Source organism: Panulirus ornatus, chromosome 44, assembly GCF_036320965.1.
Source record: "Panulirus ornatus isolate Po-2019 chromosome 44, ASM3632096v1, whole genome shotgun sequence".
In the NCBI taxonomy this organism is placed as follows: Eukaryota; Metazoa; Arthropoda; class Malacostraca; order Decapoda; family Palinuridae; genus Panulirus; species Panulirus ornatus.
Genome location: NC_092267.1, coordinates 8,581,221 through 8,598,720, shown reverse-complemented (window position 1 = coordinate 8,598,720; position 17,500 = coordinate 8,581,221). Strand labels below are relative to the sequence as shown.

The window sequence follows — 17,500 nt, the reverse complement described above, 5'->3', positions numbered from 1 at the left end:
GTTCAAGGGCATGGATAAAGGAATATCTAGCAAGTTCTTCACAGATATTAAACCAAAGCAGGAATATTCCTTTATGGTCACCTCATGTGAAATGGCATAAGAAACTCGCGAGAGGGTGTAGAAGAGAAGAGCAAAGCTGGTACCAGAATTGTGAAAACCGAGTAAAAGTGAAAGGTAAACGCCCTTAAATATGTACCCCATAGAAGAGAGAAAAGTAAGAAATGACTTGATCAAAAAGATTCAAATTCTAAACTAGTTGTGTGAAACTCTCACGCTATATCTCCATATTATATGATGTTAAATTTCCAGATTATGTTCTTTTCTTGCCGGATGTTGAGCCAGAGGGAGTGGTGGGCTGGTTGGTCCCTTCTACCATTCTATCCTGTTTCCTCCATGAATATGATTATGTCTACAATTTACCTGATCATGGACCAGTGAGTCTCTTGCTGTCTGTCTTTCCCATTTACCGTTGTGGCAGCTCATGGACACGTGCATACTCCATGTCAACCCATTGTCTTAAAAATTCTCTTCGCAGCCCAATCATAAATTGGCATCCTCTCAACCATAACCCATTTCTTTCCCCCATTTCCTCGACTATTATGGGGAGTCTTAATATCATGACCCATTTTCTTCCCTTCGCATCATTATACATATTCTTTATATTCATTAAAACCCATTATGTATATATATATTTTTTTTCTTTCTTTTCCACAGCGCACCGGCGCATGCGCACAGTCACGAATTACTTCCTCATGAACCTGAGTGCGGCGGACCTCTTCATGTCAGTGCTCAACTGCATGTTCAACTTCATCTACATGTTGCACAGGTTAGTGGCACAGCAGTCAACCTCGCTTGCACACTGAACACCATGAGTGGGTTACTGGGTCAACTTCATTCACACAGTGCACAGCTTTGTGAATTCAAGTTCGGGTTCATTCACTCTCTCTCTCTCTCTCTCTCTCTCTCTCTCTCTCTCTATATATATATATATATATATATATATATATATATATATATATATATATATATATATATATATATATATATATATATATATATTGGAAAGGATCACAATTTTGCGCGTGATCAAGACATTCCTATGAGTACACGAAAGTGCACTTGGGAACTTATCGTGTTCCATTTTCCCCGTGGACTCATAGGAATGTATGCATGTATGTAATGGGACATTCGTTCGTATAATATGAAACAAATTCACACTCTGCACTCGTAAGAAAGAGTCACTGTAAATCCCCACATCAGAAGAATTCTTAGAATCACAAGCTGTGCATGAGCATCCCCCCCCCCCCCCCCGCCCACCACGCCCACAGTAAGGGAGGAAGGGTCGTGAGGCGCGTGAGGCGCCCACACCCACAGTTGAGGGAGGTAGGGACGTGGGGCAAATCATCTTCCTGTTAGACTAGTGGAGTATATCTACTTCACAAGCGTGACCGACGTGCGTCAGGGGGAAACCGGTTTTTGGTGTGGAATTCCGTGCCAGATGCGACGCAGCTCATGTTTATGACCTGGAATACTCATAGCTGAGGTGGATCTCAAGATTTTGCCAACGCTTATCCTTAAGTCCTCTCTGGAGCGGAGATGCCTCTCATCCGTTGACACCGAGCGTGCAGTCAATCCAATAAGATTTCTGAATATTTCTTTAATCATATTCACACGTCCTTTTAAGACCGGAGATGCCTCAGCCTTCGACAGCGAGTGAGAGTGTGAAGGATATCATGTTTTCGCCATTATCTCTACGTGTTCTAGAGGACAGCAAGTGAACAGGGAACAGAATCATTGTTCTGCAATCATCCATGACGTGTTCTTCCAGACTCAATTTTTTCGATCAGCCTTCCAGATCAAGTTTGCAGTGAACCTAATTATAGAAATTCCTTATATCGTGAATACCTCACCAGACCACTTGATTCATGTATATACTTTATTCCGCACATGGTTGCGCTGAGGGAAAAGCTTTCGGTTCGTAATCTTATGCATACCAAACTTGGGAATTCAATGAGGGCCTGGAATCTAAATTCCAGACGGTCAGGCCTGGAAATATTGCCTGGAATGTGGTGTTGGAGCAGCCACTGGTGAGAGTGATCCTTGTGGTGGTGATGCTCGTTGTTTTGTGCTGATGGCGAAAATGCTCAGGGTGGTATTTTGGTGGCGAGGATGTTATAGTGCTGGTGACGATGGTGGTGGAGAACACATCGGCATTGATGGAGGGTATACGAGTGATGAGTTTGTGGCTTGTGGTGGAGAGTGGTGGAGGGGTGGTGGAGATGGCTATATTGGTGATGGTTTTAACCCATATCCGAGGTCCACTCTCTCTCATCCCACTCGACACACAAGATCTCCTCACTCATCCTACTCGACACATGAGCTCTCCCTACTACTCCTACTCGACACACAAGATCTCCTCACTCATCCTACTCGACACATGAGCTCTCCCCACTCCTCCTACTCGACACACAAGATCTCCTCACTCATCCTACTCGACACATGAGCTCTCCCCACTACTCCTACTCGACACACAAGATCTCTTCACTCCTCCTACTCGACACACAAGACCTTCTCACTCCCTCCCACTCGACACACAAGACCTTCTCACTCCCTCCCACTCGACACATGAGACCTCTCTCTCTCTCTCTCTCTCTCTCTCTCTCTCTCTCTCTCTCTCTCTCTCTCTCTCTCTCTCTCTCTCTCTCTCTCTCTCTCTCTTCTCTCTCTCCCCAACTCGCCAAAGAGGACCCTAACTTCACTAATCCCTCAAACGAAGTCAATTTTACCCCACACCTTGCAACATTACCTCTCAACACACAAGCGCACGGACAAGTTAGGGGAGACGCGACGCGCCCCCACACAAGACCTGACAAGGAGCGGGTCTTCACCAAGAAAGGTTAAGTTTAACGAGGTTGTGACACACACACACACACACACACACACACACACACACACACAGGGCCGTCCCTGACGGAAGCCTATATCTATAATGGCCACACGATCTCGCTACCTCGAGTGATTCTTTCTAGCCGAAGAACTCTACACCCCCCCTCTCCTCCCACCGTTTTCTGTTACGGGTTTCAGATAACGGAGAGGAAAAAAAAAATGGAATGTCGCAGACAGGAGACCTGAAGACGCAAATACTAATCCCCCCCTCCACGTATTTGGTGGTAAGTTCTGTACACAGACGGAGTTACCCCGTCCACTCGCTCGAAAATGATCTGCTGCTAACTCTCCTCAAGAACCTAACTCGCACGACATTTTCTTTATTGAATATTTTTTTGAAAAAGAAAAAAAAAACGGGCACGTCTCTTGCCCGTCACGATAATGTTTGGAAGTTTGTGTGATAGAATTTTGATCAAGAGAAAACGAAAATGGAGTTTTCTTCTTTCTTTTCATCGTTCGGTCAAGTATATACCGGATGAAACAGGAACTGGCTTTCGAAACTGGACGACGTTTCATAAAGAGAAACTTACGCATGAATACGTTCACACAGGATGGACAGTCCTGCACAGGGAGGAGAAAAAGGCCAATACTGAACTCGCCATAAAATCTCAGCTATAATAATAACACAATCCCCGTTCCTTGATGTTGGACATGATTGAGCAGGAGGAGGAGAGGAGGTACTATTTTTTTTTATATATATTTTCCAGTTCACTTTCCAGAGAGGCTCGACACGTCCGGGCGTCTCGGTGCGTCCAATGACGGACCTGACTGCTTCGTCAGTGGATATCACACAGGCATTTTCATCATCAGGGCCTTGAAGAACTGCTCGAGCTGGGTACACACACACACACACACACACACACACACACACACATACACACACACACACACACACACACACACACTCCGTCGGGAACCTTAGCGACTGACGCAGGTATTGGTTCACGCACCAAAAGCGCCACAGAAAAGCGGCTCCTAACCAAGGGGCGACAGAGAACGCAGGACATACCCCGCACTCAATAGGGAGATGTCATTTCTCGGGTTTCCTACTTGTGCGTCCGCCCCACGGCAGCAAAAGATCGCTTTCGCGTCAGCGAGGCAGCGCCAGGAAACAGACGAAGAATGGCCCATCCACTCACACACACACACACACACACACACACACACACACACACACACATATATATATATATATATATATATATATATATATATATATATATATATATATATATATATATATATTTCCCCTCTCGTTTTTTTTTTTTTTTTTTTTTTTTTTTTTTTTAAAAAGAAGGAACAGAGAATTGGGCCAGGTGAGGGTATTCCCTCAAAGGCCCAGTCCTCTGTTCTTAACGCTACCTCGCTAATGCGGGAAATGGCAAATAGTTTGAAAGTTTGATATATATATATATATATATATATATATATATATATATATATATATATATATATATATATATATATATATATATATACATACGCCCATACACGCACATATATATATATACACATGTACATATTCATACTTGCTTGCCTTCATCCATTCCTGGCGCTACCCCACCCTACAGGAAGCAGCATCGCTACCCCCTGCTTCAGCGAGGTGGCGCTAGGAAAACAGACAACAAAGGCCACATTCGTTCACACTCAGTCTCTAGCTGTCATGTGTAATGCACCGAAACCACGGCTCACTATTCACATCCAGGCCCCACAGCCCTTTTCATGGTTTACCCCAGACGCTTCACATGCCCTAGTTCAGTCCATTGACAGCACGTCGACCCCGGTATACCACATCGTTCCAATTCACTCTATTCCTTGCAAGCCTCTCACCCTCCTGTATGTTCAGGCCCCGATCGCTCAAAATCTTTCTCACTCCGTCCTTCCACCCTTCCACCTCCAAATTGGTCTCCCGCTCCTCCGGACTCCACCTGCTTGAGATTAAACTGAAGAGAGAAAAGCCACCTTTGAAGAGGCTGCATCACCGGCTGCTGAAACGAAGTGCAGTCACGTCAAAAGAACTTTTTGCTTCAAAGGACTCCATCCTGTCTCTCCTACAGAGGGCAGTGAAGTCCTAGAGCTGCAGGAATCCCTGGAAAAAGGATCCTGGGGTTAACACAAGGATCCTCCCCCCACCCCCCTCTTGCAAAGGAGGCCACGAGTGAAAAATATATATCAACTGTTCTCTCGTCCAAGCCTTTACATAAGGGCGGCATACAGGCACAGTTGCCAGTCCTCAGGCACCTCACACTGAGCCACACACGGAGGGGAAAATTCCTGACTAACCATTCAACAAACACAGCCATCCTCTTCCTTGAGGAAATCCAGAGGAAATTCCACACACTCCAGCCGACCTTGCCACTCGCCAGCTTACACAAAGCCAAATCAATTACCATTTACTCACTCGCTGCGTACGGCTCCACCTCCCAGACATCTTGCCTCGAACTTTTAAACTCGTTCGAGAATCCCTCGGAACGCTCACTCCTTCACCTCTTCCTCGTCTCTTCCCTTCCTTGATGCTCCAATTCGTCCACACATTATGCACCTCGTTCCAAAACATTCACCCCAGCTTTCATATGTCATTTTTCCTTCTTCACCCAGTGCACCTTTCTCCTGACCACCTGCCGCTTTCTCTTGTACATCTCCCAATCACTCGCACTTGCCTGGTGATTACAGGGAAAAGAGAAGACCGAGTGGGTGGTGATGAAGGAATGCACAGAGAATAAAACTGGAAAGAGGAAGTTTGGCTTGAGATATAGTAAAGCATGTGTGGACCAGATGTTTGCTCTGAAGTGCTTGGAGAAAGAGAGGGAGATGCACATGGCATTTACAGATTTTGAGAAAGCATATGACTGGGTCGACACAAATGTCTTGTAGAAGGTGTGACAAACATGTAGTATGGGAGGAAGGCTACTACGTCACTGAGGAGTGTTTTATCGAAAGACTAAAGCGTGTGTGCGAGTGGAAATGGAAGAAGGTGAGTGGTTCCAAAGCGTGTGTGCGAGTAGGAATGGAAGAAGGTGAGTGGTTCCAGGTGAGGGTGAGTCGGCGTCAAGGGCGTGATGTCGCCATGTGTGTTTACTCTACGGATGGGATTATGAGTAGAAGGAAACTAAAGGGTTATGGGGAGCGGGCGAGTGTACAGCACGCAGAGGTACCGGTGGAAGGAAGGAGCTGAATGGAAGTCAGCTGTTATTTGCAGATGACACGTCCCCGACGGAAGACGCGAGTGAAGTTTTTAGGGGAGTCTGTGAATGGAGGAGTCTGAAAAAAAAGCTGATGTGAATAAAAAATAGGGTTATGAGGTTTTAGCACGGGGAGGGGAGAGATGGGCCGGTTGGAGTTGGTGCATGACTGAATAGAACATGGGGAGAGAGAGAGAGAGAGAGAGAGAGAGAGAGAGAGAGAGAGAGAGAGAGAGAGAGAGAGAGAGAGAGAGAGAGAGAGAGAGAGAGAGATTCAGACACCTGGGAGTTGGTATGATATCGGATGGAGCGAGGTCTGCTGAGGTGAATCATAGGGTGGGTGAGGGGGCGAAGGTCCTTGTTGAATTGGGGTGCGTGTGTGAGAAGAGAAGCAATTGTATCTGTGCGAAGAAGGATATGCATGGGAACTTATCGTGTTTCAATTCACCGTGGACTCATAGAAATATATATATATATATATATATATATATATATATATATATATATATATATATATATATATATATATATATATATATATATAATTATTTCATATTAATAACTTCTTTATCAGAACGTGGAAGCACACAGAATGCCTTACAACAAAAACAGATGTGTATACTGGGTATACAGGTTGAAAAAAAAAAAAATTTCACAAGATCTCTCTAACTCACCATCGCCGGCGAGCACAAGAAAAATATTTGAAATTCACACTACAACAATATGAAATTCTATCACATTTTCATGCTAGGATTACCGAGTTAAACTATGCGTCTCGAAAACAAGGGATGTTTCTGAAAATAGAATATCACTTTTGCCACCGAACTCAGACCAGAATATTCAACAATACTGACAAATTACTTCACAATACAGAAGATCTATTATCTTGATAATAATGATAATAATAATAATAATAATAATAATAATAATAATAATAATCCGGGCCTCCACTGTCTTCGGTGAGAGGTCACACTTTTATTTTAATCTTGGTTTTATTAGACCTTATTATATCCCAGCAAAGAGTAAATTACGGAATGATGACGGAAATAATAATCTCACAGCCACTTCCACAGTCTTATGAGAGACGCGTAATGATGCTGAAGTAAAGACCAGTTAATGATATGCATAAATGGATATTGCGTCTATCCTGCAGGCGTGCAACGAAGAGCAGAAAAAAAATCATTGCTTTATATTTTGCAGAGGTTGATCAAAGTTGCATGTGTCCAGCAGGCGATGATAACCACTGCATGTATCCAGCAGACACCGGTGAAGATTGTATGTATCCAGCAGACGCTGATGAAGATTGTATGTATCCAGCAGACGCTGATGAAGATTGTATGTATCCAGCAGACGCTGATGAAGATTGTATGTATCCGGCAGACACTGATGAAGATTGTATGTATCCAGCAGACACTGGTGAAGATTGTATGTATCCGGCAGACACTGATGAAGATTGTATGTATCCAGCAGACACTGGTGAAGATTGTATGTATCCAGCAGACGCTGATGAAGATTGTATGTTTCCAGCAGACACTGATGAAGATTGTATGTATCCAGCAGACGCTGATGAAGATTGTATGTATCCGGCAGACACTGATGAAGATTGTATGTATCCAGCAGACACTGGTGAAGATTGTATGTATACAGCAGACACTGATGAAGATTGTATGTATCCAGCAGACACTGGTGAAGATTGTATGTATCCAGCAGACACTGGTGAAGATTGTATGTATCCAGCAGACGCTGATGAAGATTGTATGTATCCAGCAGACGCTGATGAAGATTGTATGTATCCAGCAGACACTGATGAAGATTGTATGTATCCAGCAGACACTGAAGATTGTATGTATCCAGCAGACACTGGTGAAGATTGTATGTATCCAGCAGACACTGGTGAAGATTGTATGTATCCAGCAGACGCTGATGAAGATTGTATGTATCCAGCAGACGCTGATGAAGATTGTATGTATCCAGCAGACGCTGATGAAGATTGTATGTTTCCAGCAGACACTGATGAAGATTGTATGTATCCAGCAGACGCTGATGAAGATTGTATGTATCCGGCAGACACTGATGAAGATTGTATGTATCCAGCAGACACTGGTGAAGATTGTATGTATACAGCAGACACTGATGAAGATTGTATGTATCCAGCAGACACTGGTGAAGATTGTATGTATCCAGCAGACACTGGTGAAGATTGTATGTATCCAGCAGACGCTGATGAAGATTGTATGTATCCAGCAGACGCTGATGAAGATTGTATGTATCCAGCAGACGCTGATGAAGATTGTATGTTTCCAGCAGACACTGATGAAGATTGTATGTATCCAGCAGACGCTGATGAAGATTGTATGTATCCGGCAGACACTGATGAAGATTGTATGTATCCAGCAGACACTGGTGAAGATTGTATGTATCCAGCAGACACTGATGAAGATTGTATGTATCCAGCAGACACTGGTGAAGATTGTATGTATCCAGCAGACACTGATGAAGATTGTATGTATCCAGCAGACACTGGTGAAGATTGTATGTATCCAGCAGACACTGATGAAGATTGTATGTATCCAGCAGACGCTGATGAAGATTGTATGTATCCAGCAGACGCTGATGAAGATTGTATGTATCCAGCAGACGCTGATGAAGATTGTATGTATCCAGCAGACACTGATGAAGATTGTATGTATCCAGCAGACACTGATGAATATTGTATGTATCCAGCAGACGCTGATGAAGATTGTATGTATCCAGAAGACACTGATGAAGATTGTATGTATCCAGCAGACACTGATGAAGATTGTATGTATCCAGCAGACACTGATGAAGATTGTATGTATCCAGCAGACACTGATGAAGATTGTATGTATCCAGCAGACACTGGTGAAGATTGTATGTATCCAGCAGACACTGATGAAGATTGTATGTATCCAGCAGACGCTGATGAAGATTGTATGTATCCAGCAGACACTGATGAAGATTGTATGTATCCAGCAGACGCTGATGAAGATTGTATGTATCCAGCAGACACTGATGAAGATTGTATGTATCCAGCAGACACTGATGAAGATTGTATGTATCCAGCAGACACTGATGAACATTGTATGTATCCAGCAGACACTGGTGAAGATTGTATGTATCCAGCAGACGCTGATGAAGATTGTATGTATCCATCAGACACTGATGAAGATTGTATGTATCCAGCAGACACTGATGAAGATTGTATGTATCCAGCAGACACTGATGAAGATTGTATGTATCCAGCAGACGCTGATGAAGATTGTATGTATCCAGCAGACAATGGTGAAGACTGTATGTATCCAGCAGGCACTGATGAAGATTGTATGTATCCAGCAGACGCTGATGAAGATTGTATGTATCCAGCAGACAATGGTGAAGATTGTATGTATCCAGCAGACGCTGATGAAGATTGTATGTATCCAGCAGACGCTGATGAAGATTGTATGTATCCAGCAGACGCTGATGAAGATTGTATGTATCCAGCAGACGCTGATGAAGATTGTATGTATCCAGCAGACAATGGTGAAGATTGTATGTATCCAGCAGACGCTGATGAAGATTGTATGTATCCAGCAGACACTGATGAAGATTGTATGTATCCAGCAGACACTGATGAAGATTGTATGTATCCAGCAGACGCTGATGAAGATTGTATGTATCCAGCAGACGCTGATGAAGATTGTATGTATCCAGCAGACAATGGTGAAGATTGTATGTATCCACGAGATTCTAATGTTGACAAGGATCAGGGATTATATCAACGAGAATAGACATGGACTGACTTATATGAATACAGACGATAGATTGTGATATCTTGATAGATTTTATGTATCTATGAGTCATACATCACTGATTATTTCTCTTGATTCACAATCAATGGACCGGATCCGCATTTAATTAATCGGTAATGATCAAAGAAATTCCCCTGGTAACGGAGGTAATGGGTTACTCATTCGTAATGTTAAGAATAATCATCATATTTCGTTCTGACACTTTTGATAATATATATATTTCTCTGCCAAACACACTTGCCTGTGTATACTTATACCTGATACTCCTACTTATGTACCCTTATACCAGGCGTTCCTCTGGACGTATACTTATACCTGACATATTTCACATGTGCCCTTATATCAGACACTCTCGTTCATATCTCCTGATATTCCTGATATAACCTTACGTATATCCGTACCAGACTCTCCCTACTTATACCAGATACTCTTACTACCTTATACCAACCACTCCTCCCCACGTACACCCACCCCTCACACCTGCGTGGCAGAACGCTAAGTCTACGGCTGCTCGAAGGAGCAATTACTGTCCACCTCGTTATATACACCATGGCAGTGTACCAGACCACAGTACCGCGCCCAGCCAAACACCCACACACGGCTCGCCTTCTCGTCTTTAACACAGTCACGTGAAATTAAGTTAAGAAGACAAAGGAAAAAAAAAATAATGAAATTGCGCGACGCGCGTCAAAACCGTATTTTCCAATAAATAAATATTGGATTTCACGGCTTTGGAAAAAGTCAGTAGTACATTAATGCATTAATTCTGCTTAATGTGATGACGATAATGATATTTAATATCATGGATTAAAACAGAAAGCTTTTATCACTGCCCCAAAAGTCGGCCTCCCTTACACACTACCTTTAGTACTGCTGGATTAGCACTCATTAATAAGTATGAGTATAAATATAAATCCGTAAATCATTTTTGTATTAATATACACAACTATTCCCCCAGCTTTAGTGAGGCAGAGTCAGGGACAAAAAGAACAACGTCATTATTCATACACATTCACTGAAACCAGAGCCAACACATGATCATCATCCAAGGCTCATTAATTCATAGTTTTACCAAAAGTGCCTCATATACCTTGGTTCGGGCCGCTGATACCACGACGCCCCCGGTGTAACACACCAATCCAAATCGCTCTATCCCGTACACGTTCCTCACTTTCCTGAATGTTTAGGTGCCCATAACCGTAAGGTCTCCTTCACTCTAACCCTCTACCTCCTTTTTGGTCTCCCTCTTCCCTCTTCCTCCTTCTAATTCAGACACGTAGATCTTCTCAACTTAATCTCTCTTCACTCATCTTCTCCAAATGTCCAAACCATTTCAAGGCACTATGGTCAAATCTCTGCATCAGACTACACCTACGGCACTCCTTTGTTACACTCACCGTTCCTAACACGCTCAACCCTCTTTATATATATATATATATATATATATATATATATATATATATATATATATATATATATATATATATATATATATATATATATATATATATATATATTATCCCTGGGGACAAGGGAGAAAGAGTACTTCACACGTATTCTCTACGTGTCGTAGGTGATTAAATATATCATATTGTGTATGTGTGTCTATCTGTGTGCATCAACTGATCCTCCACGTCCTTCTCATACCTCCTTCCCTCCTACCCATCCCTCAGGACAAGAAGACATACAGGGCCGGCAGTAAGTATAGCCATTTGCATAGATCATACTTTGGACTCCTCGTATCTCCCTGTTCCGATGCTCATACAAAGTGTCGTAAATCTTCCACAGCCGCTCAATGGCGGCTCATCCTCTTTACGTCAACGGGCTTTACGTCCAGACGGGGTGTCTACGTGTGTCTGTCACCCTCTCACACCTGTGGGGTAATGGGGGGGGGGGGGGGTCTGCTATGGCCCATGTAAACACACCGACACAACAGACGCCATAAGCTAGGGGGGACACACACACACACACACACACACACACACTGACGAAGCTCTTGTATCGGGTTTCGGGATATCCTTCCTGGCCATCAATTCTTCTTGTAACTATAATTCTGATTCCAGCGCCTTTATACCCGCGTTTTAGTGGGAGGTGAATCCTCTAATGTATACACGCATCTAACCTACATCCTCTGAACGCAGTGTGAAGTCTACGGTCGTCCTAGCCCCACGGTTTCCTTAAGAAGAACATCTTTATGTCCGTGGGCTTACGAACCCATGGTTCACCGGTCAATTACCATGTCTACGGGGTCTCTGAGCCCATATGTCACCAGTGAATAGGCAGTCTACGTGTTCCCCAACCCAGAGTACACACTTAAAGTCGACGTGGTTATCCAACCCACATTCCACTAGCAACGACCATCCTATCTCTATATATTGTTGTGTCACACACACACACTAAGTCCCGGCATCCTATGGGGCTTTGACAACTTCAAGACGACGCTACAATCAGTAGCAGGGGAAATTATGGAATCCATTGGAATGAGGTTCTTCGACAAGGTTGTATTCATATATATATATACCTCCCCTTCTCCCCCTCTTCGCCTAGTGAACTGACGAAGGTACAACCTCCCCGAATGTGAATTTCACAACACTCGCGGTTGTAACCACATGTAGACGGAGTCGGCCACGTTGTGCTGGATGCGAACAGGTGCAAGACAGATTGTAACATAGCTTGTAACGCAGCCTGTTACATAGCTTGTAACAGCTTGTAACGCAGCCTGTAACAGCTTGTTACATAGCTTGTAATAGCTTGTAACACAGCTTATAACATAGCTTGTAACGCAGCCTGTAACACAGCTTGTAACATGGCTTGTAACAGCTTGTAACACAGCTTGTAACATAGCTTGTAACAGCTTGTAACATAGCTTGTAACATGGCTTGTAACAGCTTGTAACACAGCTTGTAACATAGCTTGTAACAGCTTGTAACATAGCTTGTAACATGGCTTGTAACAGCTTGTAACACAGCTTGTAACATAGCTTGTAACAGCTTGTAACATAGCTTGTAACATGGCTTGTAACAGCTTGTAACACAGCTTGTAACATAGCTTGTAACAGCTTGTAACATAGCTTGTAACATGGCTTGTAACAGCTTCTAACACAGCTTGTAACATAGCTTGTAACGCAGCCTGTAACGCAGTGCGTTTGGTAACGCAACGGCGTATAGTACGGTTCCTGAGGAGCAATGCAACGATGTTAGGTGATGGTAGCGTGTATACTGTAAGCAGTGGGTACAGTGTTGGCAGTGGGTATAGTGTTGGCAGTGGGTATACTGTAGGCAGTGGATACAGTGTTGGCAGAGGTTATAGTGTTGGCAGTGGGTATGGTGATCGTAGTGGGTATAGTATTCGCAGTGGGTATCGTGTTGGCAGTGGGTATAGTGTTGGCAGTGGGTATGATGTTGGCAGTGGGTATAGTGTTGGCAGTGGGTATGGTGATCGCAGTGGGTATGATGTTGGCAGTGGGCATACTGTAGGCAGTGGATCTGGTGTAGGGAGTGGGTACAGTATTGGCAATGGGTATACTGTTGCCAGTGGGTCCAGTGATCGCAGTGGGCACCGTGTTGGCAGTGGGTATACAGTGGTGGGAGTATTTGGTAACACTGACCTCATGCAATACATGACCTGACGTGTGTGTGTGTGTGTGTGTGTGTGTGTGTGTGTGTGTGTGTGTGTGTGTGTGTGTGTGTGTGTGTGTCGTAAACTCGCAAAAAATAATGTTCCACCAATTTACGACCAGGTCGTAACATACGGAGATGGGAGGCTCCTGGTTTATGGCCCTGGTCGTGGTCACGACCCCCCCCCCCCCTCCCCACGAGGCTCGACAGGTAAACCATCATGCGAGTGACACAATGGTTATCGCCCGGTAAAACTTATGGTTTAATGGCACACTTATGGTTTAATGACACTTTTGGTTTAATGACACTTTTGGTGTGATGGCACTTTTGGTTTAATGACGCTTTTAGTTTAATGACGCTTATGGTTTAATGACACTTATGGATTAATGACACTTATGGTTTAATGACGCTTTTGGTTTAACGACCAAGTTGGGAAAAAATATTTGAAAGTCAAATAAAGCAATGAATCAGATACTGTAAATCATTACGATCACGTTAATCGAGATATAATGGGATATACCTTACCTCATAAAGGGATTATTTCATATATATAATTGCAGATAATCATATGATCGATATATCGTTTGTTAAGTATTATAACATACTCAGTGACAGCGTTAAGTGTCTCAAAAATTCCTTGGACTAAGAACTAAAATCAAAGATGATATAAACTTTTAAATTTATTTTGTTTATCTATCTCCTGGAATTCAAGCGATGTGGTATACAGGGGGCGACGTGCTGTCAGTGGACTGAACTGGAGCGTATGAGGCGGTCGTGGTAAACCACGAAAGGGACTGTGAGGGGAAGGAAGGGGTGGGGAAGGGGGGCCAGTTGTGGATGAAATGGGGGTCTGTGGTTCCGGTACATCGCACATGACAGCTAGAAAACAGATCCGAGCGAACGTGGCAGTCTTGACTTCGCTTGCTCGTGGCGCTACCTTACAAGGGGAGGGAAACGGAGACGAATGAGAATGGATACAGTGAGAGAGCAGTTTTGATCTTCTCTCTCCTGCCACACCTGGAAGCGGCGTTAACCTACCATGAAAGACAGTAAAAGCTTGGGTCATGATGGCGTCACCTTTGACCTTAATCTCCGGGGGTCAGGTTAAAGGTCAGTCCAACGACCGTCGGTGGTACCATCCCGTCGTGATCAAGGGTCGTACCGTCGTGCCCAAGGGTCGTAACGTTGTGCTTAAGGATGGCACTTTCGTGTTTAAGTGTCGTACTATCGTGCTCAAGGGTCATACAGTCGTGCTCAAGAGTCGTACCGTCGTGCTCAAGGGTCGTACCGTCGTGTGCTCAAGGGTCGTATACCGTCGTGCTCAAGGGTCGTATACCGTCGCGCTCAAGGGTCGTATACCGTCTTGCTCAAGGGTCGTACCGTCCTGACCAAAGACCACATCCAGTAACCTACAAAAATTCAATACACATTTCTTCCATATACATTTCTCGCTGTTAATACAAATCAATATACACTAATCTTAATTTCTAATCTCTCTGCCTCCATATCAGTGGAAGAGAAGACGCCATACATCACAACAAGAGATCTTAACTTATCTCTTGTCTTATGAAACACCGACATGATCTCAAAACACAAACACACACAGGGTTAATTTCACAGCAAGATCAAAAGATCCGAAAGGTTAAAGATTCCCTATGGAAAAATATTATGTATGTAATCTATATTAAGGATCGGGACTTTAAATGCTCTTCTGAATGTGACAGACTGATAATAAAGTCGCCCACTCAAAAAATAACGTTTAAAAAACGTCCATCTTCCGCGTCTTTCGAACTTACAGAAGAAATAAACACACAGTCTGAAATAGACGCTGGAGCAAAGTTCAGTTGCCGGGAGAGACGCGTCGCCCAGAACTTAATTAATTGCTTCAAAACGAAAGGAACTTTTCCACTCACGAACATCACTAAGTGAAGGGGGAAAAAAAAAAATACTGAGACAACACATAATGAAGACTGTCTACATTTTTTTTCCCCCCATTTTTAGACTTGTGAGGGATAGGTGGATTGTAAATAATTCTGACCTGAACTAATATTATCATCCTCTCTCTCTCTCTCTCTCTCTCTCTCTCTCTCTCTCTCTCTCTCTCTCTCTCTCTCTCTCTCTCTCTCTCTCTCTCTCCCCCTGGGCCAGACTCGCCCCCCCCCCGTTTTCACCGGGGCGTCGCGACCCTCCTCCCCCCAAAACTGGGTGGCAAACGGTGACACACACAAACGGAGGATTCAACAGAACCCACGAAGCACTTGTGGGCCTCACGTCCAGGCCGAAGGTGACGGTGAAAGAAAATGGAGCGTCGTAGTTTAGTGTGGTAAGACGGTAAGATAGAATCGAATATAAGACATGAAAGTGTCCATGGGAAATACTTGTCAATTCCTCGTAGAGATATGGACGTGCACACACAGCCACCGGTCGTGTGGTGTGACGCAAAATATCTTACGTCGGTCGTACATCAGGATCAGAATATCTTACGTCGGTCGTACATCAGGATCAGAATATCTTACGTCGCTCGTGCATCAGGATCAGAATATCTTACGTCGGTCGTACATCAGGATCAGAATATCTTACGTCGGTCGTACATCAGGATCAGAATATCTTACGTCGGTCGTACATCAGGATCAGAATATCTTACGTCGGTCGTACATCAGGATCAGAATATCTTACGTCGGTCGTACATCAGGATCAGAATATCTTACGTCGGTCGTACATCAGGATCAGAACATTCTACGTCAGTCGTAGATACAAAGCACAACACCTTACGTCAATCGTAGAAGCGAAGCAAACAAACAAACAAAAAAATCAAAATCTACAAACGTATATACATGGCGCTGCTTGCAGCTTCTCTAAACTAGTAAATTATTCCATTTCTGAACAATCTTGTTCACCAAGAAGTTCTTCGCCCAGAACGTGGTATAACATCTGCCGGCGGGGTCGCACTACGAAATCCCTGACTACAAGCGAACATAAGACACATCTTAGTTTAAGTCACTTGTCTGACAGAGGTCGGGAAAACCTCAGGGGAAAAAAAATGTTTAATACCTGGACTAGATCACCGGAGTTAATTTTCAGTGTGGGAATCACCTTGTTACTTCGCCTCGTTCTCTTTCCATTCTATGTCTTTTTCTCAGGTGGGGCAACCAAAGCTAAACGCAATATTCAAAGACGCGGGGGGGGGGGGGGGGGGGGGGGGAAGAGCACTAGTGAATTGTAATTTTAAGAATAATTTACCATTGAATTAAGTCCGACAATCCTACCCACGAGTCCAAGAATTTTGTTCGCTGCTTCTCTGCTTGGATGTAGGTCACCAGAGATTACTGCAACCAAATCTTTCCCTCGTCTTCCCTTTGCAACTCAGAAAATAATTCATATTGTAGCGCACCCTCTCGGTTTTTATGCAAAACTACACACTTATCTGTATCACAATTCATTTGCCACTCGTGATTTTTCGTCCAATTTGTCTGAAACAATCTGAAACTAAAGGCGTTCAGTGTCTGTTGTAGACTCAGTTCCCATCTACTGCTTTGAAAGTTTAACTGAAGCTTTCCCAAGCTACTTCCTTATCGTCGTTTCCAATTACAATACCGTCCCTGACTTGACCGTCCACATCATAAATATCTTCAAGACAAGATTAAAAATCTTGTATTTCTTTTTTTTCCGTACTTTCGTACTGACCAGCATGAAATGTGACATTGTACATGACCTCAGAAGTACTTTGCCCGGCGATATCTTGCACCACACTGACCTCAGATTCAACATCATTAACGACATCATTAGTGGCTAGAAGTAATCAGACATAATCTCGATCGTGAGAGAGTTCCTCGTCTATTAAGGCAAAATTAATTGTCATTAATTACAGCTGCTGATTTCCCCCAAATTAGGCTGTTAAAAATTTTCCCCCATATTGATCTAGTCAAGTTCATTAAAAAAAATT

At 43.6% G+C, this 17,500-nt stretch overlaps 1 protein-coding gene across 1 annotated transcript in view; it reads left to right on the top strand.

The window, feature by feature from the left end:
* Positions 1–17,500, top strand: part of LOC139762718 (tachykinin-like peptides receptor 86C) — a 112,450-nt gene that overhangs the window by 44,956 nt on the left and 49,994 nt on the right. Inside the window, exon 2 of the mRNA XM_071687743.1 lies at positions 715–826. Within this exon, the coding sequence (XP_071543844.1) occupies positions 715–826 (112 nt within the window). The remainder of the gene's footprint in view (positions 1–714; positions 827–17,500) is intronic.